This window comes from Rhea pennata, chromosome 31 (genome assembly GCF_028389875.1).
Source record: "Rhea pennata isolate bPtePen1 chromosome 31, bPtePen1.pri, whole genome shotgun sequence".
Taxonomy (NCBI): domain Eukaryota; kingdom Metazoa; phylum Chordata; class Aves; order Rheiformes; family Rheidae; genus Rhea; species Rhea pennata.
In genome coordinates this window covers 412707-436064 of record NC_084693.1, presented here as the reverse complement: position 1 = coordinate 436064, position 23358 = coordinate 412707, and the positions used below count along the sequence as shown (strand labels likewise).

Here is a 23358-nt window from a genome sequence, read left to right as displayed (position 1 = left end):
CGCTGGGGCGGACGCCCCAGCTGATTGCTCAGCAGCAGCGGCGCTTCCCGTGCTGCCACCAGGCAGCAGTGGGCTTTGTCAGGGAAAATTTTAAAGCAAATGTTTTCTATAAATACCACCAACCCTCCGCGCTGAAGGGAGCAAGGAGCAGAGGGCGGCCGCCAGCATGCAGTGCGGCAGGAGGTCGTGCTCCAGAAACCAATTCAGCCGCTCACAAATTAAACTCGGGCACTTCAGCAGGTCAGAGAAGTCCCCAGGGCTCCCAGCTGCCTGCCCCCTTGCAGGCTGCGGCCCCACCACCTCCCCTGCCTTAGGAGCACGAGCTGCTCCTTAATTACTGACAGCCCTGATCCCCCTCCGACACAGCACCTGCGGCGGCCGGGTTCCCATCGCGCAAGGACGGCTCCTGCCTCCATCCTTGCGCTGCCAGCGTTGCACAGCCTCTGCTCCGCTCACGCACGGCCGCGGCACGGCGCTGGGCACGTGCTCTCCCTTTTGGCTCCACACTGCGCACGGCAGGCATGGGGCTGGGGCGCAGGATAGCCCGGGGCACCCCAGACTCTGCCAGTCCCTCCCCTGCCTCGTGGCGGGGCAGGTGCTCAGCCTCTCGGCACCGCACGTGCAGGGAGAAGCGCGAGCCTGAGGCGCAGCAGGAGCGAGGGGCTCGCTCCTGCTTCAGCTCCCCACGCTGGGCTCCCCCAGGCTCAGGCCCGTCTTCCTCTTCAGTCTGGGGTATGCTTCCACACTACCTGCGCTTCAGTGTCACTAGTGTCAAACTGTATCACCCCAGTACAGGCGGAACAAGCCGTGCTCTGCTCCAAAGGCAGGCTGTAGCTACTCTGGAAAGTATAATAAAACTGCTGTGAGATGGGGCTGCTGTCTTCATTTCTCACCTAGGAGTCTGATGTACTGCCAAACTCGGGTATGACGGAGCGCATGCCCACAGCAGCCCCAGTCGCTTCTAGCGCCGTGTACAATAAGCACCTCAGCAACCTCCACTGCGGCCAGGGCCTCCACTAAGTAGCTCGCTCCAGTGCCAGGGAGAACCCTGGACTTCTCATTTCAGAACAGTCAGGCTTCCTGAGGGCCTGATTTTTGCAACCAGTAACCCTCTGCTTAAGGCAGAAAGCAGAATTTACAACTGTCCCAGTGTCAGCAAATGACACCACAGCCCAACTGTGTAGTAAAGTAGATCATTCGTCAGGGCTTCATTTAGCAAATAACTCGTCTCCACTCCTCTCTGAAAATTCACCATCTCTAGCCAGGGAATACTCCTGTCAGTCTGCAGGAATTAAAACACTCCACTGAACAGACCATTTAACAATACAGAAAAAGTTTTATTAAAGTGGAATGTAATGCTGGCTGTCCTGCTGGCTGTCTAGTAGAGATCACATCAAGAATGTGCAGTCCTGTGTCCCAGACTAGATGGGCTGCCAGCCATCATCCGGGAGGGGGTGAAAGACGTACAGCCAGCCCATAAGCTTTCTCAAAAGAGAGAATTTGCCTCAAAACCTGCCAGAGGGATCTGCAGTGCATGGTCCAAACATTTTGAGCTTGCAATCCCGGAACCTCTCTGGTTTCTTGTGCCTTCTTTAAAAGAAAAAGAAAAAAAAAAAACACACGAGGAAGATAGAACGTAAAAGCAAAAGGCGACTGAGTCTGTTCTAGATAAAAAAAGACACAATGATTTTCATGCACATTTTAAAAAGGGAAAGGCCAGGGTCTCAAAGTAACAAGAGCTGCTCCAGCATCACCAGACATGGGTTCTTCAGAAGACACTCCAAAGGACTAAAGCAGAAACTGCTGCATAGTCCTGACTCCATCTGAAAAAGGTGGTAGTGAAAGATGGATGCACACACTCACCCACCCACACGCCTCTGCACACTCACCCACACACACAGGGCAGCACACTATGCATTTGAGAAAGAGAAATTATCTTCCTCTTGGGGTTTGCGGATCCAGCTGCCATAGCCCATCTCTTCTAGTGCTTTGAAGAAGTACTGCTTGGCTTCTTGGTATGCAGTGGCGGTCTCCTTAGCATCTGCATATGTAGAGAGGTTCTGTAAGTCTTTGCAGTTGTTCTTGGCACATAACTGCTGGAAAAGGGCAAACGTTTTCCTCTTGGACAGACGAGACACCTCCAGCTTTGGTCTGAAAAGCAAGATAAAGGCAGTAAGGAAAGCCCTGAAGACAGGACATAAAAAGAAGCAAATAGGAACAGGGGACACAGGGAAAATCATGCAATCAGATGCCTGTGAGATCTCTTGTGGGGCTCTGCTGTCAGGTCAGGGTTGTGAAGTATTTTGTTCCGCTTGAAGAGTGCCACTTTCGCTAACTGCTCTCTCCAAAACTCCCCACATATAAGGTGCTGTCACAGTGTATTAGTAACTTCAGAACTGATCCCCGCCTTCCCCAAATGGAAAAAGCAGTGTCATGAAAGGCTCTTCTTACCCATCTATTTTTCCTTTTGTGCCATCTAAGACTTCAACTTCGCTTTCATCAGCAAGACACCAATTCACTGAAGACTCCTTGGTCTTGCCTGTCTGCCTGGCAGAGTCGTATACACTGACTCTTCCAACCTGCACCAGAGATAAGAGGGTTTCTTAACATGAGTCTTGCTGCGTAAGCTCACACTGCTAAGCGGATCCTCCTGCCAGGGGACTGGGCATACTGTATCAGCTACTACGTGCTTGCCTACGTCAAAGCCTAGCATTTGTTTTACCAGATACTCAGGCTTCGCACACATTAAAATGCCTTCACCATGCTTAAGGTCCCCTGCTGCTGCTCCTTTAGAGAGCTGGTCACTCCATGTCTGACCTTATCTGGAAGGTGTGAAATCTGAGGAGTTTCCATCCCCTGCAGACAATGGTCGAGCTCATCCCAAACTCCTGAGAGCAGCAAGCATTAGATTCTTTCTTTCTAAAATAAAGTACTAAACCGAAGGCTAAGTGGGCACAGAACAGGCTTGGTCTCTTTGTTCCCATACCTAGCCATTATCAGTAACCCAAACATATTGTGGGATGATAAAAGAAGGCAGGATTACTGGCCATTAACCTTCTGACCCTGAGGGATAGCTGTCTGCAAGGTGACACTCCTACAGAACACCTTAGTGGAGCCTGAACCCATCGCAGAGATGGAAGAGGGGATGGAAACATGAAGAGGTGCCAAGGCCACAGTACCTCAGGATGGTTAATGCGATATGGAGCCTGGAGCTTTGCCTCCAGCGTGTTCCTGTCTCTTGCCATGCGACAGCAGATTGCACGTGTCAAATGACCCTGACTGTACAAGTAACCTGTGAAGACACACATGAAGGCATTAGGAAACAAAACTACACTGCTAATGGACAGGACAACACCTGAGAATTGCAGCACTTTTCACAAGCTCTAGAAACCCAGTAGCCATGTAGAACACAAACAGCAACTTTCTCATTGTTAGATGTCACCTAGATGTGAAAGATGAAGTTTTACAGATGGCAACATTTATTACCAAAGACGTACACAATTTTTGTTCCACCCTCTAGATCAGATGTGCCTCCTAAAAAAATCAAGAACCCTGCAGAAAACACCCACTCCACCTATTGCATGAAATCCAGATTCCCATTTCACTTCAAAACAGCACAACTCTACCAAGAGCAACATTTCAGTCTGTTACTCCTATGTCATCCACAAATAAGCTTTTCTATTCTTGCAGGAGGGAGGTTATTTGTTACTACAGCCCAGTTCTAAGGAACAGTGCAGCACCTCTACCGCAGTCCAGGAAAGACCATGGCTCTCATACCAAGTGTAACAGAGCTGAGATAAACTGGCTCTATGAAATGTGTCAGCAGTGCTCCTTGCAAGCCGAGTATGTTCCAGCGTAAGATTTTGTCACTGCAAGACATGGTGCGCAACCTCTCCCCATGCTGGATACCATCCCACGTTGGCACAATATCACTTGATTCCACAGGAATGGTACCTTCCCCTGCATGAGAGAAAAAGGTTTTCTGTGAAGTCAGATACAAAATAAATCTCAAAATGCCATCACCTACCCAGGGCACACGAAATTAACTTGCACGCCTTCAAGACAGAACAGGTACAGAATGGCCTCTGGAGGCAGTCCAGTCACCAGGTTCTGGGATCATTTTAGTACCAAATAAAAAAATGGGAACTCTATACTGATTAGAGACAGGTCATTTTTCACATGACTGTAACAAAATTAAATGGTGCTTGAAAGGGAGGTCAGAGCAAAATAAGCTTTGTAACAAACCTGCACTGTACTTTTGCCAATGCGGCAGTCAGACAGAAAGAATGGGGAAGTAAAAAGATTCCCTCTAATGCCCCCCATCCCTTTCACTCCTCTTGGTTTCAAATCCCATGACAGCACCACAGAGGGCTAGGAAAGGAAACTGTAGAGCTCTGGTGCTGGGAAAGGTTCAGATCAGAGGATTAGAGTCACCTCATCATATAAGGAGTGAATGCACTAACCATTCTCCACCTTCGTGCGCAGCTTGCCTTGTTTGGGGTTCTCAAAGAGAGGCTGATGCCGGGCTTCCGCTATCATGCTTGCCTGATCGCTGCAGGATTTGTCAAAAAGTGCCCCATCTCCACATGGTGCCGTGCTAGAAAACAGAAGTCCCCACATTAGCAAAAATCCCCAAACTAAACTAAAACAAACAAAATCACAGACAGCACCCAAGACCAGTGCAACAGTGCATTAGCCCACTTACATCTGCAGCACTGACCCTCATGCAAAGTAGATTTAGTATTAAAGTCAGCCCTTGTCTGGGCTCTTTCAGGCCGAACCACTGTTCTCCAGCAGGACTTTGTATACAGCTGTCAGAATTACAAGGCAGTCTGCTTGTCATAACATGCACATTGGGAAGATCAGGCCATACACAGTTGAGAAAGGAGGCTGTGATCTGACTTCTGGCTCTGTCATCACCTCCAAAAAGACAGGGGTGCTGCTGATACTGGCCACTCCTTGTGGATGGAGCCATAAGCCCATACAAACCTGACATATAGATGAAAGGTGATATTGCTCTTTATTCTGAGTCTCTTCCCTCCTGCTGGCTCAAAAATGCTCTCTTCCACAGAGGAAGGATTTGATGGGTCATACTTCAACAGCTCGCTATATAGAAACCTGAAAATGACAACGTAATGTCAAAAGGCTGTTCTGTTCCTCAGACAACACTGCCTCAATCCAACCATGGCCTGTGACCATGACAGGCAGTGCCCCAAGTGCTGCCTCTGTCGCACAGAGTCAGGAGCTCCTGGTCCTGACATGGGAGAGTGAAGGCCAAGAGTCACAGCTGAGACAACCTGGAACCCAATAAATAGCATCTGACACTACTGAAAGAGTAATGTAACAAAGCAAGTTTCCTGCTGTTCAAAGGAAGGGCAAGAGAAATTAAGTATTCTATCTGGTGAGCAGAGGGAAGCACTTGTAGGAGAAAGCAAGAAGCCTGTCTGGTTGCTGTTCGTGCATATCTGATCCGAGTGAAGAAGACCAAGGTTGCTAGCCTAGCACCTCTAGTCAGCACCAAGTTTGCATTAAGAGTAAACAGTCCCACAGGCAGCTGAATGCAGACGGTATTATTAGCACAAACACACGATCTGTTTACGATGACTAGGTTTTTGTTCAGATGCAGGAAAAAAAAACTTGAGCTTTTCAAAATACTGTCAAGGACTAAAGGAAAACTTCTGCTTCACAGAGACTCAAGCAGAGCCTGTACAAGGACTTACTTTATGAGAGAAGGCAAAGCTCACCACCCTCATTCCCAACAGACTCTGCTTTGTCAGAGTGACAGAGTGGCTCAGCAGCCGTGATTGTTAGGATTAACAGTCAAGGCAACCAGTAAGCATAGACACAATTCTCCAATTTTACGGGGGGGGGAGGGGGCAATTTGAGGGGCCTGCCCTCAACCTCCTAGTGCTTGGGAATATATGAAGTATAGTGGTAGCACACAAAGGCTTTAAAAAAGCACCTGGCTTTGCTGTTCGTAACTGGAAGGGTAGGCACAATACTACAGCTAGTCTGATTTCAGCTGATTATTTCACTTCAGCTAAAAAAAAAAAAAAAAAGTGCCATGCTAAATGTGTAAAAAGAGAACAGAAACAACATTTATGTGGTCTAGTTTGAGAAAGCCCTTCCCAGCTGATGAAAAAGGATTTCTCACTTAACATAAGCACATCTGCAATAAGTTTTCCTGAATGATGTCTTCTACACCTAGATCCAAAAAGGCTAAAATGGTGGGATTTGGCCTGCAGATTCCCCAGACTATCAGGCAGCACTCTACCTTGGCTCAGACAGGGCTGTGCTTAGACTGAAACAGTCCTCTGCATGCTGGCCAAGCAGCTTCTGCAGGATGCTTTATTTTAAGAACATCAGATGTGGCCCTTGGGCTCTTGGCAAGTCTCCAATTCAGTACTAATTCAGGCATCACTCAGGCATGGCCCTTTCTTACCAGAATCATCCCTCTATTCAACAAAATATGGATAAACTGTAGTGTTAGAGGATCTCTCAGCACAGCAGCCTCCAAAGAAACGGTCAAAACTACTTTCCCTTAGAATGGGTCAACATAGGGCAGCAGCACCTCCTGGCAGCCAACTCTCCCTCTCCTTGGGATTTGTTCTCATCTTACCTCACAAAGCCTCTTCGAGAAATGATTTCTGCATGACAGTCATTAACTGTTTCCCCTTTCAAGCTCAGCTCTTCTCCTTTCACACAACGGTTACCTGGTAAACAAGGAAAGCATCATATAATGCCAACACACAGCTCCACTGAAAGAGGGAGGGTTTCAGCTTATCTCCAGTTTTACTCCGAGTTTCTGAGCAGCACCCTGACTATTAGAAGGTTATCATCATGATCCAAGCAGTTAGGAAACTAAAGGGACAAAGAGCACACACTACTCTAGGGTCACCAGAGATCTAAATTGCCACAGGCTTAGGGCAAGTGCCTCCCCACTACTCTGAGGGGAAGCATTAGCAGCTATTTAGGAAGAGGGCTAAGGTATATAAAGCTGAGAGAAATTGGAGGATCCTGTGCTACATGATGTAAGGAAGAATCCATGCTCTGATGCACAGACTAATATGTTGCAATGCAAGCAAAGATTAGGAGCAATATAGCTGAAGGCATTTTCACTTTGTTCTCTCTCTGTAACTAGATCACTTGTGACACCATGTGAGCCCTGGGAATGTTTCTTGCCCTCCCTGAAGAAGCCCTCACAACAGCCATTTCCTATTCCTAACTGACTGGGAATCCAGTGGGGAAGTTGTTCATACCTGTTCCAATGCTAACCACAGCTCCCAGGCCTTTGCTTCCTCGTCGCATGATGATGGCAGCCAGGATCTTCCGTCCAAGCAGACTGTGTTGGATGCGAGCAGTGAGGGCGTTGAAGCGCTGGTGACTCAGCATAGCCATCTGATCATGTAGGGTACTGCCACTTACAGGGAGCTGAAAGAGGGACACAAAACCAGTACAGCTAAGAGATCCTGAGCAGGTCAGTGAACAAAACTATTCAAGAAGTAGCTAACCTGAAGCACAGCCATCCAAGCAGAAGCAGGAATGCAGCAAACGTGAACTACATGCACTAGAAGAGACCAGTGCAGTTTTGAATTGAATGCGTGGACACTATCCTGTCAAAGAGTGGGTAAAGTGTCTTTCATATATTTCTGGGAAAAATCCTGTTCAGTGTTTTGAGTTCTGCTTTAAGGACATCGTTAACAGACAGCAGCAAGCTGTCTTTCTGGCAGCAAGCTAAATGGGCTGAGGAATGGCCTCCTGTGATTGCCAGGGGAAACCCCCATTGCAGAAAACCAAAAACAATCCTGCCCATTTCGCTCAAAGATTCAGCCAAAGAAATCTGTTACTGGTTTTGGAGGAATTCCTTCTCTGGCTGGCTGTGAGGAGGCTGCACAGTTGCTCCCATCTCAAATGGGCACTTGCCTCTTCTAGCACAGCTCTGACTGACACATCCTCCCTGACGGCTTTTCTATTTAGAGCCACAGCTGCTGTGCTCAGCTGTGCAGCCTGGAACACAGCTTTTAAGGGATCACAGAACTCAGTGTGATTTAAAGTAGTATAGATTTGGGACTGCCATTCTGCCAGCACCAGCACTTTGTTCTTATTTGATGTACTGTTTCTTGAGTTGACATGTAATTTTAAAGCTGTACCAAGGAATCTGGAAGGGGAAGTCACAAAAGAAAAATGAGTGTGTTCCTGCTCCACCACAGGAGCATATTTCAGTAGCTCGTGGACGAATCTGAAGATAATTTAGCCCTAAAGCAGACACCAGTAGGAGAGAAGAGTACATGTGTACCCTGAGGAAATATCTAACCCATTTCAGGAAAGCATAAACGTAGCTACACCTTTAAAGAACAATGATCTCAGTTTAATCTTGGAAGTATGTTTCTGCTGGGCTGAAGGGCACAGAACAGAAAAGGCTACAAAAGCAGTCCCAGCTTTTGGGGAGGAGGATTTACCTCTGCGATATTCGTCCCTTCCATGCGCTCAGCCTTCTCCATTTCCCCAATAAGGACTCTGAGTGCTGCATCAGCTGCCTCCTGCTTGCCCTGCTTTTTGCTGTGTGCAGTTACAGCTGGGAACCAACGGCCTCCAACCTTCGCCTGATAGACGAACCTACAAAAATAGCATTGTACCACTGAGAAATTTAGAAACTAATGGATTTTACTCCGTTTTTTAAATTCTCTCAGTGAAGGTAGCTCACTGTCATCTGGACATAAGGTTTGGCAGAAGCAGCAGCTTGGTCTGTTGCCACCTCTAACTGCATCAAGAGTTCTGTGTTTTCTTCATGAACCTGCCCTTTCTCCTGGACAATAACAACAATGTGAATTTCCTCATGGACAGATAAGGAAAGCTACTTACTTTGGGTCATGGGGAGGTCCTGACTGATCAATAAGTTTGAACTCTGCAGCAAACCCATTGGTGCGGGCGTATTCCAGCAGGCCACTGACAGGATTGACATTAAGATATTTGATGAGCTCCCCAACACCTTTTGCTTTTGCTGCCTTGGATTCATCTGGAGTGGTGATCTGTGCTCCATAGTTTTCCACAGGCTGGTCATCCTGGGACTCCTTGATAGGCTAGAGCAGAGTTAGACAGGAGAAGGCTGTTAAATACTGAGCAGCTGGTAAACAGTTGGTAAGCAGGTAGGAAACCTGACAGAGCCAGCACATGATGTTGTGGGGTCCTATTCAATGGAATGCAAAATAAAAAGAACAATACACATGGATCTTATAAAGAAGCTCACTGTACCTGTTCATGCAGGACATGTGGTCCAGATTCTCCAGAAAGAATCTTCACAGCAACTTCTGCTGCCATTTGCTTTGCTCCCTTCTTGCTGTTGCCTACCACAGCAGGGAAAATTTGGTCACCCATTTTCACACAGAAGCTGAACCTGACAGGACATTACAGCATATGAAGAATGTTAAGCATAGATGCTTCAGTCTGTTTATTATCCCCTTCCCTCAGTTCAAGTTGGACCCTTCTGGGGAACTTTAAATTATCCAGTTTAAATCTATCAGGATGGCCCTGAACACTCCAAAATTTCAGTCAATACTATCAGGTTGGGTACAGGACTAGAACCTGTTCCTGGCTTCACAGAAGAAACAGCATCCTGCCTCTCTAAGAAAGGGCACTATTTTTGATCCCTCTCTGGAGACCAACATGCTGGAGGAGCCATGCCCAGATTTTCTGGATAAGAGAAACACTCAGCTAGGTCAGCGACAGTATATGAATGTAGGTAGCATGCTAAAGATAGGATAATAAAGAAAGAGTCTCTATTCTTCCTGAAGTTTACAATAATTTGCCATACTTAGGATCATGAGGTGGGCCTTCCTGAGAGAGTAGCTGGAATTCAATTGTGTTCCCCGATTTTTGTCCATATTCCATTAATATACTGACAGGGTTCTTCCCAGGAAGTAGGTGCAGGTGAGCTGGCACAGATGGCAACTCTGGTTCTGGGTGCAAACGCTATGGCAAGAAAACAGAGAAATTAATTTTAGCCTAACTCTGGTTGACCAACTGTAGAAATGAAGAATACAAGACTTACCAGTTCTGATTCAGAATTGTCCGAGGGAAACAGCTCTTCACATTTAATTTGGTGTCTTCCATCCTCTGCTTCATTCATCAGAATCTTCATAGCATTAGCTGCTGCCTCCTGCTTCGCCAGTTTTTTACTACCTGCTTCTGCTGGTGGGAATCGGCGTCCATTAATCACTGCCTGGAACTTAAATCTTTGAAAGAAAAGAGAAACCAAAAAAGGTTAATCAAGAGGTAAAAGCATGATCTGCTCATAGCAAGCAACTAATGCTGTTCTTGGAGTTCAAGTGAGAAGGAACAGCTAGCTCCTAAGTATGAAAGCAAACCTTGATCACATTGTGCAGAAAAGCCAAAAATATCAAAGTAGCCCTGAAAACTCTGCATCTGGACCTCATTTTAGTGTTTCACAGATGTCCATGACAGATACAGCAACTACAGATTTAGGTCCTAAATAACATGATGTCTTGCTCCACAGTTGCCTGGAACATGTAACGGCTGTTTGCAAAGACCCGTTCAGTTGTGTCTCCTGCACATAGATGAAGAAAGCTTAAAAGCTTGCATTACTGCACTCTGTGCTGTTCCATCTGCACCTGGTCATTCAGGGTCATTTGTCCCTCTGGCAGTGTTTTCTCCAACCATCTGGAAGTGCTTGTGAGCTTTCCAGCGTATTCTCACCATCTCAGAGATGCTGCCTCACTTAAAGCTCTTTTGCCTTTAATGCCTTTGTCCCTCCTGAGCTCCCAGTGAACTCTTAAAAAAAAAAAAAAAAAAAAAAAAAAAAGATGGCTTCTCTTCCAGCCCCCATAGCCCTACATAGAGAAAACCTGCTTCCAAAGAAAATGAATCAAACTGGATCTGGAGATGGATTGCTGGGGCTAAATCCATTCAGATCTCCCCTTATGAGAAAAGCCTGAGACTCTGTCTTTAGAAATTAGGCCAATTTTCCTGTCTAGCGGGTCTATTGACATATTCCAGCATGGCACACATGGTGCTTTTCACCGTCTCACTGGTGCTCAGGAATAGCCACAATTTGGCAAGGGGAGGCAGGATGCCCATGTTCACCCACAGGTGTCATGCTCACACAGAGGCTGCTCTGACCTGCCAAACCACACAGATGTTCAGTGTTCACCTCATCTAATCTGAGACGTTACAATTGACATATCTACACCTGAATAGTTTTGTTCTGGGCTACTTTAACACTTCCAGGGCGAGAACATCTTGACTGCATTTAAATAAGGTCAGAAGTGCCCTAGAAATACTAGTCTCACCCCACATGATATACATGAAAGTCAAGTGATTAAATCAGACAAGAGAGCTACTCAAATAGATGAATCCTGCCACTGCCCAGAATGAAGTGTGGGGTTGCCCAATCCAGGCTTCACGGGGTTAAATTTTAGCTGTGCAAATGGAGAGACTTGACAGTACAAAAAAAAGTTGTTGCAAGGAATCAACCATTTCTGGGCAGACACATCAGCATCTGTACACCTCTCTCAAAGGGAATGCATTCTTCAGCAGCTGACCTGGCATTTTATTTTTATCCCATTCCTCATAGCAGCAATTCCTGGAGTCAAAACGAGTTGCAAATAAACAGGCCAAAGCCTATCTGCTTCCTTCCAGTTTGCCAATTCCTTACATTGCTGGCCAGAGCAATGTCTGTCCGCAAATGCTAACTCCCACTCCTCCAGCCCTACAGCTGTACCCTTTTCCTTGACTCTGGCCCAAAGTATGTCCAGCAATGGGAAGTGGTAGGAAGAACAGAACAGTGCATTCCCTTTCTGCTCTGCTCTCCAGGGCTGCAATGTCTTCTTTTTGTAATCTGCACTTTCCTGTTTTAGTTAAGGCATGTACAAACCTTTGGGAATGGAAACTGTTTTTTTAGTGAAACCTAGGCTAATCATTCCAAAACAAAGGAAATATTAATGAGTAGGCCCTTCAAGACAAGGCTGAGTGAATGAAGCTAATGGAAGTCAGATCAGTTTGAACAAAAAGACAGCTCGGAAAACTTCTAAATTTTTCTTACCGTGGTTCATGAGAGGGTCCACTCTGCTCCAGCATGGCAAACTCACAGTGCTGGTAAGTGTACTGGGAATATTCAGTAAGGCCGCTCACTGGGTTCTTCTCCTGACAAGCAATCAGTTTCTCTTTGGGTGTACATGGGAAAGCAGTTTCAAACTGAGCAGTGTAACTGGGGGATGAGGGCGAATTCATGATACATCTTGATTCATCAGGCTGCTTGTTGATAGTGTTCAAGTTATCTGGGATATCATCTGTGGCCCACTTGCCATTTTCAGAGTTATCATAGTTAATGAAATTGAAGAATTCGGACTTAGTGTCGGGCAAGGCTGCTTCTGTGTCACTGGCATCACTCTGATCAGTTTGCCCCAATGACTGCTGCCCATTTTCTGTACTTTCTTCCTCTGATGTTGTTACTGCTGGTGAAGCTACTGTCATCTCCCGTGGTTCTGGAGGAAGAGAGGAACGTGGAAAATCTGACTCTGGTGTGCGATCTGCTGTTTTTGTTGCTGCACTGGCCTTCAACCTCATCTGCATCCGCTCGCGCTTCCTGTCTGTAAGAGACCATCGTGGGGGACTTGTGTTCTGTTTGCGGACATCTCCCAGCTTTTCCAAAGCACCAAGAAAGGCATTAACATCTTTGGCCCTTGAAAACCCAATGTTTTTGGCAAGGTTGAGTGCTGTTGTGTCTGCCACGCTGAACAAATAGTTGCAGATTTTATCCTTAGTCTCAGCCATTATGGGATCAATGTCTCCTGAGCCACTTGCTCTGCTTTCTTCTTTGATCTCAAAAGTTGGATGTGTGTAACAAACCCTGTGGTTAGCAGGGCTTCTTTCTCTCTCTGCAATTGGACAGGCAATCCTCCACAGTGGCGGTGTCTCTTCGCCTTTGTGCAGCTTGCCTTCTCTGAGCAGTTTATACAAAACACGATTGACTTCTTTCTTTTTAGTTTTAAGTTTACGTGCAAGATCATAAACTGTACAAGTCTTCCCCTGTCCAAGCTGTCTGAAAATAGTCAGAATTTCTTGTTCATGGCTTTGTCCAGCAAGAGACAATCTCTGGAAATTCAGCCTGATGATGTCAGAGTGACTTTCTGACTTCTGACAGTTGTACTGAGGATGGCAATAACGTGGTAAAGTTTCTACACACTGGCTCTTGTCGGAGGATCTAGGCCATCCTGCTTGGTTGCAGCTGACTTGCCATCTCTCTGTAGAAACTCTTGTCACAGTTTGAAAGCCTCTGGTGTGTGGTTCGTAGGGAAGCCTCTGCCCCTGAAGTAAATAGACAGGAGCTTCACTGACCTGGCCTGTAAGGAATTGCCTCTGCTGATTTAGAAAAGTTTCCCGATTGTTTCCTTGTGGGGCAAGAGGACGGTTAAAAAAACCTTGATTGATGTTGGGGCAGTTACGTCTTGAATGGGTAGAATATGAGCCTTTGCCTCGACCAATGCCTCTGTTCATAGCGCACTGCTGGAATGCAAGGATGAATTGGGCTACTTGCACACCAGAAGAAGGGCAGCTACGTTCACTCTTCACTCGCAGCTCCTGAGGACAGGCCTGCTAGAAAGGAAAAGCAGGAATTCAGAACCTAACCACACGATTACAGGAGTTCAGAAAAGCAATTTAACCAGCCTCCTTGCTACCAAGACATTTCAACCATCTCTGCCTCTTCAGTACTTTCCATTCTTCAACCAAGTCTAAATTATTCATATAAACATAAATGGCAAATTATGTGTCTGCCCTGCATAAAACAAACTGTCAGGAATCACAGATGAACTTAACTATAAGAAATAGCTTTAATAAGAGAGACTGACCTCCCGTTCCTATTGGAGTGAATTTCAAGCTAACTGCACAGAGCTGATTTTATTTGTCTTTTCACAATGCCTTCTCTCTAAGGGTCACAATGTGCTTCGAAAATGTAAAGGAGCTTTACATCTTAGCCCTCAGAGAGGCAAAAATCACGGCTCCATTTTGCAGACAGAGAAACAGAGACACAAGGAGATGGAGCAGCTTGCAGTCAGACAGAACTGAACAGAGCTGCAACAGGTTCAGAAATGATTTTAGACTCACGACCCAAAGTCTGAAACCCCAAATGTCCTTTCCTTCATGGACAGCACGTAACCTATAAAGCCTTCTGAGTGAGAGAAGTAAAGTGATAACATACAGAGAAACTGGATAGGTTTCCAATCGGTAATGGCATGAAAAGTCTTTCAGGACCAGAAACCCAATTTCTCTCACATAACGGACAGGTGTGCCACCTCCAGAACTACAGGGGTTAATGTATGAGTTTTCAAAGTTAATTTTCTTTTTTAAAAAATAGCAACGTATAGGATATATGCTAGCCTTTCAGCAACAACTGAATATGAAACTGAGTGGATACAAACATGCATCTGATACCTTCTTCTAGGCATCCTATCCTACTTTTTTCCAGGTGACCTGTTTAAGCCACCTATCTTCATAAAGAGATTACTGGAGAATGTAAAAGGAGCTTTGCAGCCAGATGCTAAGTGTGATCAATGGGTGAAAGGTAAGAGAACCAACAGTTAAACACTGAAAACAAGGAGAGAAATAAGGCAGGCTCTAAGGGAACAGCTAAGCACTGGAGCATCCCAAATGTCTGCAAATTCCACTCCGTATGCAGAATCAAACAAAGCTCAAGGCCAGCTTTAATTTCACTTTCAATAAAGCGGTCTACGGTCTCCAGTCGCGCAGCTCCCACCCCCGCGATGGGTTTTACCAGTCCGAACAGCAGCGATGCTGCGGCCGAGACGCCCAGCGCAGGGAGGGGGGAAGCCGCCCCCAGGCCCCTCCCAAGGGGCTCCAAAGCCAACCCCGAGCCAGGCGGAGGGCAAAGGCCCTCGGAGGCAGGGAGAGGGATTCTGCAGGGCGGCGCTCACCTCGGTTTTGTCCGTGGGGTTACGCGCAACCCGTTTATTTTACCGGAACCGGCGCAGAGCCTGGGCGGCACCGGGGGCAGGCGGCACCGGGGGCTGCGGGCAGATGGCTTCGAGCGCGGTTTCGGTTTCGCTTTCCGCAGGGCCGCGGCCGCCCGGGGCCGGCAGCAGAGGCCCCGCCTGGAGGCGGGCAGCCCCGGGGAGCGCGTCCCCGCCGCCGGCGGCGAAGGGGAAGGAGGGAGGGAGGCGCCCGGGCCGCCAGCTCCGGTACCGGCCCGGCGCCCCGCACCGGAGCCCGCGCCGGTCCCCCCCAACCCCCGGCCCGGCCCGGCCCGGCCCGGCCCGGGACCCCCTCCCCCCCCGCCCCGAGGCTGCTCCTTACCCCCTCGGCCGCTGCCGCTAATTGCGTCGCGCCCGGCGCAGACTGATGACGTGTGCGCCTGCGCACCGCGCTCCGGCAGTGCGCGGCAACCATCTTTGAGAAGGGCAGCGCGGGCCGTGTCCGCCCTGCGCCCGCGCATGCGCCCTGCGCGGCCCCGTCCCACGCGGCGCCGGGCCCCGACGGCCCCACCGGGGCGGGCGGTTTGGGGCGCCAGAAGCGCCCCCCGCGCCGCGGTTTCCGCGTGTTCTTTCCTGGGGGGCCTGGGAGCGCAGCAAACACCCGCCGCGGGCGGGAAGGCCGCTGGCAGGGCTGCAAAAGCCGAGGCCGGCCTCCCCGGCGCCGGTCAGCGGCGTTTCACGCCCGCTCCGTGGCAGCGCGGGCGGCTCCGCTCTCTGCCGCGGCTCCGCCGGCCTCAGCCCGCTCCTCGGCGTCGCTCCCGGTGGCTCTGAAGCCGTCACCGCGTCTCGCCGCCTTTCATTCGCGCTTGCCGTCCTCAAAGCAGAACCGCCGGCGGCAGAGCTGCCGCCGCCGCCCGCCCGCGGGGCCCGCTGCGACAGCCCAGCCCGTTTCCACGGCAACGCGACTCGGGACGCCGCAGACTGGCGGCCGCCGAGTCGCGATAGAGCAGCGCTGTCGCGTTCAGCGCCGCCGCGGAGCGGGAGCCCCGTCGGGGGGCCCTGCTCCTGCCCCCATCGCGGCGCCCCCCGTGCTCGGCGCCCCCATCCCGGCTCTCCCCCCCCTCCGCCCCGCCGGCCCCATCGCCCGTCGGAGCCGCCCGCTCCCCGCGCGGTGGCGGCATCGGCTCAGGCTCCAGCCCCGGCGCCGCCGGCGCCTGCTCTGTTTTCCTTTCTTCCCTTCTGGAATGAGCCGGGATGAGACGAGTCGCAGCGCGGCTCCCCCGCCCGACTCCCTGCTCCGCGCCAGCCCTTGCATCAGCCTCTTGTGCCACCGAGCCTCATTTCGCGCGACGTTGTATTAGACACTAAAATATCGCTTCCTTGCTCCTGGAGCCAGACTGTTCTTACGAGGCGGATAAAAGCTGGTGGCTCGGTTGCGAAGGGGACGTTTTGTTACTCTCCTAAATCAGCCGACTGCATTTTTTAATTGAATGTAGCCTGGGAGTGGGGTGTGTTATCAGCCTCGCTAGTGCCCGCTCCCTCCGCCCCAGAGGTGAGCTCTGCTTTCACACTGCTGAGACAAGAGGTACAACTAGTTTGGGACCTTTTTGCAGATGTGCTCGTAAAGCCCTCAAGGCCTCTTTTATGTAGAGCAAGGAACTGGGCCGAAGTCACCGATTCAGTTCCCGCGTGCTCCAAACATTGCCTCTTTATTGGGTCTGTCTGGGTGCAGGTGCAAAGCCGTGAACCAGCGTGGAAAATCTCCAAAAATCTTGCGCCTTCAGTTCACCTTTAAATTTTTTTCCCCAAGTATTTTTATTATAGCTATAAACACTGTGAAGGTAACTCGATAGGTCCACCCAGGAGCGTGTTTATGGTGCCACATTTTTAAACATGAGCTTGGGGCAATTAATCAGCCCGAAGAAGAACTATTATTAGTACATGCTTGTTCTAGCATCACGGGGCACACGCTGAACTCGGCGCGGACGAGCTGGTACACACTATTGGCCGGACCGCGCGGGCGCAAGCCTGTGCAGCTGCGTTCGGGGTAGGTTGTGCCTGGAACAGCCCCGGCTGGCCTGGTTTCCTCAAATAGGGAAAACACGGCCCCATCCTGCATCTAGGGCACTGCTCCTGGCACATCCTCACCAGGGCTCGAGTCCAGGCACTGGGGGAAGGTGCTGGTTCCTGCAAAGTGAGCTGTGCCCCCTCCAAGCCTGCTCCTGCCTCCAAGGGCTGGTTCCCAGGCTGGGAAAGCAGCAGCACTAGCCAGGGCATTGCATAAGCTTTTCCTTTGGAGGCGCCTCGCTGCTCAGCAACGGCCTGAACCTGAGCTCTCATAATGCCAAGGCAGCTGCCACGTCTGTTCTCAGCAGCAATTACTCATCCCAGGAGCTCAAGGTGTGCAGAGGAGGGGAATCGGGAAACTCCATGCCTCTCCCCACAGCGCTGCCGTCCACATGCTGCTCAGCCCCCGGCGCGTTGGCGGGCTCCTGCTCCAGCACCCCGTGACATTCCCACGCACGAGGAAACGTCCTCCGTGCGGCGTCGCTTTGCAGCGCGGCGCGGACAGGCAGGTGCGGACGGCACAGCTGCGCCGGGAGAAGGAGCCAGATCTGACTCCCGCAGCAGCTGCAGCGGTGGGAAGCGCCAGTTCTTCTCGCTGCTACCAAAGGCAGCGCAGAGCTTTGGAAAGAGGTGGCCGAGGAGTGAGCGCTGGGCAGGGGATGCCACGCGAGTGCAGCGCGCGGCCGCCCTCGCCACGAGCTCTTGCCCGCTAACGGTGCCGTCCGTCAGGTTTGCAAGCCATCCCGGCGCTCCCCTGCAGCTCTCCGCTCCCGGGCCTGGCGCTGCGACTGCCGCGGGGACAGCGCCGCCGCGGCAGAGCCCGGGCTCCTCCCGGGCAGCGGCAGGGCGAAACGCGCCCGCCGGGCCGCACGGGGCTCCTGGGCTGGTCTCTCGCTGCAGGAGCCGCCCGGCCGCTCCGGCTGAGCGGGTTCTTGGAGGGGGTCAGCAGTGGGTCAGCATCAGCCCGCTCCGGATTAGTGCCCGAATGCGGCAGCTCCCGCAGCGGGAGGCGGGGGCTGCAGACGGCGCTGCCCTACGTGCCGCCGGCGTTGGTCCCTGCCTGGAGGGCACGAAGCCGGCACCTGATCCGCACCCGCATCGCTTGCCCCGGAGCCCAGCCGAGTGGCCTCCCCGCTGCCCCTCGTCCCCAAGGTCGGCATGGCGCAAGCTTTGGGAGCCGCCTGGAGAGGCGGTGGGACCGACGACCCGCTGCTCCCAGCTCTGTTTCATTTTTGCAGCTACTGAGCACAGAGTGACTGCATGATGGATCGTCTAGCGAGGGGAAGACTGGCACAGCCGGGGCTCCGAAGGGCTTCCTCGCAAGGAGGACTGCTTTGTGCCTCCCACGGGATCCCATTACACCTTCTTCGCCGCTTATTCTTTATTCACTGTAGATTATTTTTTCACACAGCTCAAACCAACAGACAGAGCCAAGCACTGTAGATCAGTGGCGTGCATAGATGGATGGGCAGGAGGGTGGCTGCAGGGAATGGTAGATGGCACAGAAGATAGCTCTTTGCAAATCTCAGGGACATGTACAGTGCTTTAATTGCTTGGTCTGCACAGATTTCCTCATAAACAGCATTTTTTAATCTAAAAGAAAGCAAGAAACTGGAACGTGTCTTGTTTCTTTCATGACTTCCCTGGAGGCAGCAGCAGCACATTAAGGAAAAAAGAGAAGGAGGAGGAAAAAATAGTCAGAGGCACCAGGTGGCTGAATATCTTGCAGCCTAATTGATTCCTCTTTAATTAGTACAAAACCTGTTGCTCTCCAAAACATTCAGTGCAAGCTTTGGAGCAGGCAGCATCCTCCCCGGCCCCCTGCCAGCTGCGCTCAGTGCGGTCCAAGGAGGGAGGGGAGCAGCAGGGAGCAGGGCAGGGCTGGCAGTGCCTCTTCGGTACCTGCAAACGGGGGTTACGCTTGGCTTCTGCAGCCATCTGCCACGCAGCGAGCGCGGGCGGTGAGGCGAGGCGGCCACGTCGGTGCCAGGTGCGCGTTGCACGTGCTCAGCCCCACGAGCAAGGCTTGGATGCAACCACCTAGACCGACAGGATGCTGCAGAGGTTCCTGTCTCTGTGCCCAGGCCTGACCTCGTCTGGAAATCGCTCGCAAGTTATCATCCACAGTGCGGTTTTAATGGAAAAGCGCTTAACTTTGTTAAACAGTGTGTCAGACATATAGGGTTGCCGTAAATACAGTTTTCAGGCATGTGAGTGCTGTGCAGTCAGCAGCGGGGACAAGGGACCTGACTGTCCCCTGTGGACCACTTTAAGCACAGACACTGACATATAAGAGCTGAGAAGATACTTAACATTGAAGGTAATAGCTTCCTTTTTTGCACGTTACCGGAATGGGTGATGCTCACAGGCTCATTAAAATCTCAAGTCTAATTTTCAGTGAAGTTATTTTCCGTGTTTTCTCCCTCTTGACCCTCAGAAGGATGTTCAAGCACTCGCGTGGTTTTAAGAACAGGCCATGAGTCTGCACAGGCTGCTCTGCACAGGGCTTGTGCCGCTTTCGCTCTCCAGGGATAGGCGGTGACTTAGTAAAGCACATTAAAACTCAGCCCCTGCAAACCCCTGGCCAGACCACGAAGCACTTAAAAATAAAATTAAAAAAAAAAAAAAGGGGGTTTGATTCTTTGGTCTTTCTGATGCGTGCAATCGCTGCCATCGGTGCAGAGTGGGCGTGAGTGCTGCATTGTCACTGAGTGGCTTCTCCGCAGCAGCTCAGGAAGCAGACTCAGCTCCTAGACCTGGGCCTCCTGCTCTGTCTAAATATTATTGCAGAAGAGGCAACAGTTTGCTCAAAGGTTTTGCAGTGAAGCCCCCACCACTGGCCGGTTCGCAATGGTTGCCGTCACTTCAGCACGGTGCTTGCTACTCAGCAGGAAATTCAGAAATACCCATTTAGGTAGAAAAGTGTAATTTACCATTGCATTTTACAGCCTACCCCTGCTGAGCAACCCTTCTTATTGTGCAAGCGCCAGGCCAACAGACTGCGGGAAAAAAGATATAGCTCTTTCATTCTGACAACCGAAAACGGGACACAAACGCCATTAACACAAGCCTGGCGTCTTTGCAGGCAGATGCATCCCCCACGAGAGCTCCTGGGAATTACAGGCGAGTTTGGAGGAGAAGAGGAAGCTCGCAGGCAATGCTGGCCTGAGCAGGAGATCTGAACGGCGCAGAGATGTTGGAAGTGATGGAGCAGGAGGGAAGGGCTCGTTCCTCGCTGTCCGCAGGGCTCTCGAGGGAGCAGAGCAGTTTTCGCAGTGCTGAGCCCTTGGCTGGGGCTACACTGATCCCTCCTGCAGCAACGAACCACCCCACCAGCACCCAGAAACCCCAGACCGAGGGGATGAAGTTAGCAGCTAAACAGCCATGATTTTACCTGCAAAATGAGCATGTCCGTGATGGAAATAACTGCAGGGAGACAGGCCCTCGGCTCATTTTATTCCTGCAGCAGAGTGCAGCCTTAGCTGCAGGAGACTTTTCTGCCCCGGCTCAGGAGCCCCGGCCGGGCTCTGCCCAGCTGCTTCCCGTGTGCTGCCCAGCAGCTGTGTCGCCCACTTCCCTCGCCTCCTGCTGAACCCTCTGGAAAATGGAAAACTGCTTCCCAAAGGCTGCCTGCTCGGTGCCCTGCAGCAGGGAGGAAGGCTGCAGCTGGCGAGTCCGGAAAGCCGTGCCGCGCAGCAGCCGGGGCTCGGCACTGGGGCCCTTTCCCTGCTCGCTGCCAAAGCCCGACCGGGTCCTCGGGTGCCCCCTCGCCCGCGGGGCCTGCGAGCTGCCTCCCGTGCTCGCCTCCCTCCGAGCGCTGCTGCTGCTGCAACCAGCGCTCTGCAGAGCTCTTCCCTTCTTGTGCTTTTTCCTCCCCCTGTTGAAGGCCAGAAGTTCCCCAATCCCTCTGCTTCTAAGAAACTGCTGAGTGAACCAGTACGCAGCTTCCCGCTCCGCCAGCGCCAAGCACAGGGCATTGCCCCCGCGGGGATCACCACGTGTGCGGCACGTGGGGATGGAAACCCTGCCCCAGGCCCTCGCACCGGCACGCTGCCTCCTCCTCCAGCTGCAAAAGCAAAGTGCTGCAGGAGGCCAGAGATCCAGTACGGACGTTATTGTCTTTCTCCTTGGAGAATCCTCAGTCCAAAGCTGTTAATAAAAAACAGTTTTCACACCGCATGCAAAAGATTAAATAAACTTTACCTAATCTCAATGTGCAATTTCTAGCAGTGTCAGAAATGCAGCTGTGCTCATATATTAGGGCTCTGCTCTACTAAGCCACTAGTACTGGAAATACAGTTATACAGCTTTAATCTCCTCCTGAAGAGTCCCCCAGACTGCTGGAGGTATTTTTAGAATTTACAGATAATAACTCAAAAGCAAACCAACATTGATGCAGCCCTTGTCAACAGTCACTTCACCTGTGTTCCTCCTCCGCCGTCCCCACGGCACCCGCACCGGGGCTGGCCGCAGGCTCCCACTTGGCCGCTCGTTCGTGCCTGCCGGGGACCCAGCTGCAACCGAGCGCCTGGTTACGGGGCTGCTACTCCCGATTTCTAGGACTGCTGCTCTGGTGCCTGTTTGCTTAAGCGCTGAGCTGGAGCTGACAGTGCAGCTGCTCCCAGGCTGCAAACAAGGCTCTTGAGCCATCAGCTGGATTTAGCACCCTGCACTGGGTGGGAAAGGCTCCGACCTCCCCTTGTCTTCACCAGCAGGTTCCCTCTGTGAAGGGGCTTTTATCCCCATTTCTTTAGAAGTAAGGGAAGAACCAAGCCACTAGCTTAACTGGAGGGAACAGGCCAGGTCTGATGCACTCACTTTCTCTATTGCACTTAGGTAGGAGGGGAAGGTGGGACCTTCCCCAACTGTCCCTGACCCGCTTGCACCTTCCTCATTACCTGGAAAGCAGTTTGGCTTCACCTGCGGAGTCCCTGGCTCGCTCAGCGCCTCGCGCGGCAGAGCTCTCGCTGCACGTGAAGCGCCAGAGCACAGCGAGCCTCAGTGGAGCCGGAGGAAAGAGCGTTTCCAACACCGGCGCAGACCCGCTGAGCAGCATGGAAAGCCCCAAGCACCTGCAGAAGAAAATCCTTGTTCTTCTGGGAGCTGGTGGCTTGGAAATGCCTCAGGGCTGGCGCAAGAGAAAAGAGGGAGCTGGGGCTGGAGATCCCGAGGGAGCGGGGAGCACACGGGCTTTGCGGTGTGCTGAGGAGCTCCTGCGTGGCCGCTGCAGGCGGTCTGTGTGTCCCTGGACACGTCCCTCTCCTGCTTGCTCCCCTAGATCCCACGCGGAAGAGGCGAGCCGGGCTCGGATGGCAGCCGGGCGAGTGCAACCTCAGCTGCCGGGAAGCATCTGGCAGATGCAAGTGAAGCTGGTGCCTGGCAGTGTCGCGAGGAAGCAGCTCCCACTGCTCAAGGTCGAGGCGACCTGCCGGGAAGTTTTGTTTTTTCTGGGAAAGCGACAACTTCTGAAGTCACCAAGAAGCCGAGTGCTGGCGGTAGCCGGAGGTTAGTGGCTGGAGGAGAGCCGCGTCCCACCGGAGGCTCCTGCCGAGCCTCGCCAGCCGTCTCCGCCTCGGCAGACTGCACCCACGGTTTCCCTCTCCCTGCACCTCCCTGGAGGCTGCAAAGCACCTAGATGGACTGGGGTGGCCGGGCACGGCCCCGAGCACCCGGCAGGCGCAACGCGGCTCCCTGGGATGCCCGCCGGAGCTGCCGGAGCCGCTCCAGGGAGCATCACACGGGAAAACACCCCCCGCAGCAGGCACCCTGGGGCCGGCGCCGGAGGAGGCGGCAGCCCTCGCCCAGCCGGACCCGGCAGGCTGCCTGCTGCTTTCCTGCTCAGCCTGCAAGGCAAAACACCTCGTTCCTTCGTGTACAGAGCTCTCCCGCAGGAGAGCGCGAGCTGGCGCTCCCCTTGGGCACGGCTCCCGCGCGCCACGGACCGACCGCCTTCCCCGGCGGAAGAACAGAGCTCCGGAGACCAGCACAACAGAGGGTCTGAAGCTTTTATATAGGTACGTAGATATATATTTGTGTGTGTAACTATACATAGGTATTTGCATACTTACACACCCGCGCAGGTAAATATTTATAGATACTGACCTCTTCAGATTAAAGTCCAAGGCACTTTTTACAGTGAACAGGTTAAAGCCATAGTTTAAAACATGCCTGTTTCTGGGTACAGATCGGTTTTATGGCAATGCTGCGGGAGCGGTGGGCTCCCGCTCCCTTCGCCCCGTGCAGGGGCCCGGCCGCGCTCCCAGCGGCAGCAGGAGCCCGAGCCCGAGCCCGGGCCGGTCCTGCCCGCGTGGCTCCCGGCGGGGCTGGCGGCCGCGAGCCGGTGCAC

General features: G+C 51.8%; 1 protein-coding gene across 3 annotated transcripts; it reads right to left on the bottom strand.

Moving 5' to 3' along the window:
• Nucleotides 1-1316: 1316 nt before the first annotated feature.
• ADAR (adenosine deaminase RNA specific) lies at nt 1317-15234 on the bottom strand. Of its 3 annotated transcripts, XM_062598071.1 has the most exons (16): nt 14949-15234; nt 12059-13611; nt 10049-10232; nt 9812-9969; nt 9253-9394; nt 8863-9080; nt 8460-8616; nt 7260-7431; nt 6620-6713; nt 4990-5118; nt 4464-4597; nt 3778-3960; nt 3180-3292; nt 2452-2579; nt 1890-2151; nt 1317-1590 (listed from the first exon to the last, which is right to left on the bottom strand). In XM_062598071.1, exons 2-15 carry the CDS (start codon nt 13510-13512, stop codon nt 1911-1913), a joined length of 3507 nt encoding a protein of 1168 aa, XP_062454055.1. In that variant the 5' UTR covers nt 13513-13611; nt 14949-15234; the 3' UTR covers nt 1317-1590; nt 1890-1910. The 3 variants fall into 3 exon arrangements, with proteins under 3 accessions (XP_062454055.1, XP_062454053.1, XP_062454054.1); XM_062598069.1 differs by having other exon boundaries at nt 1317-2151; XM_062598070.1 differs by having other exon boundaries at nt 1317-2151; nt 12059-13608.
• Nucleotides 15235-23358: the final 8124 nt, after the last annotated feature.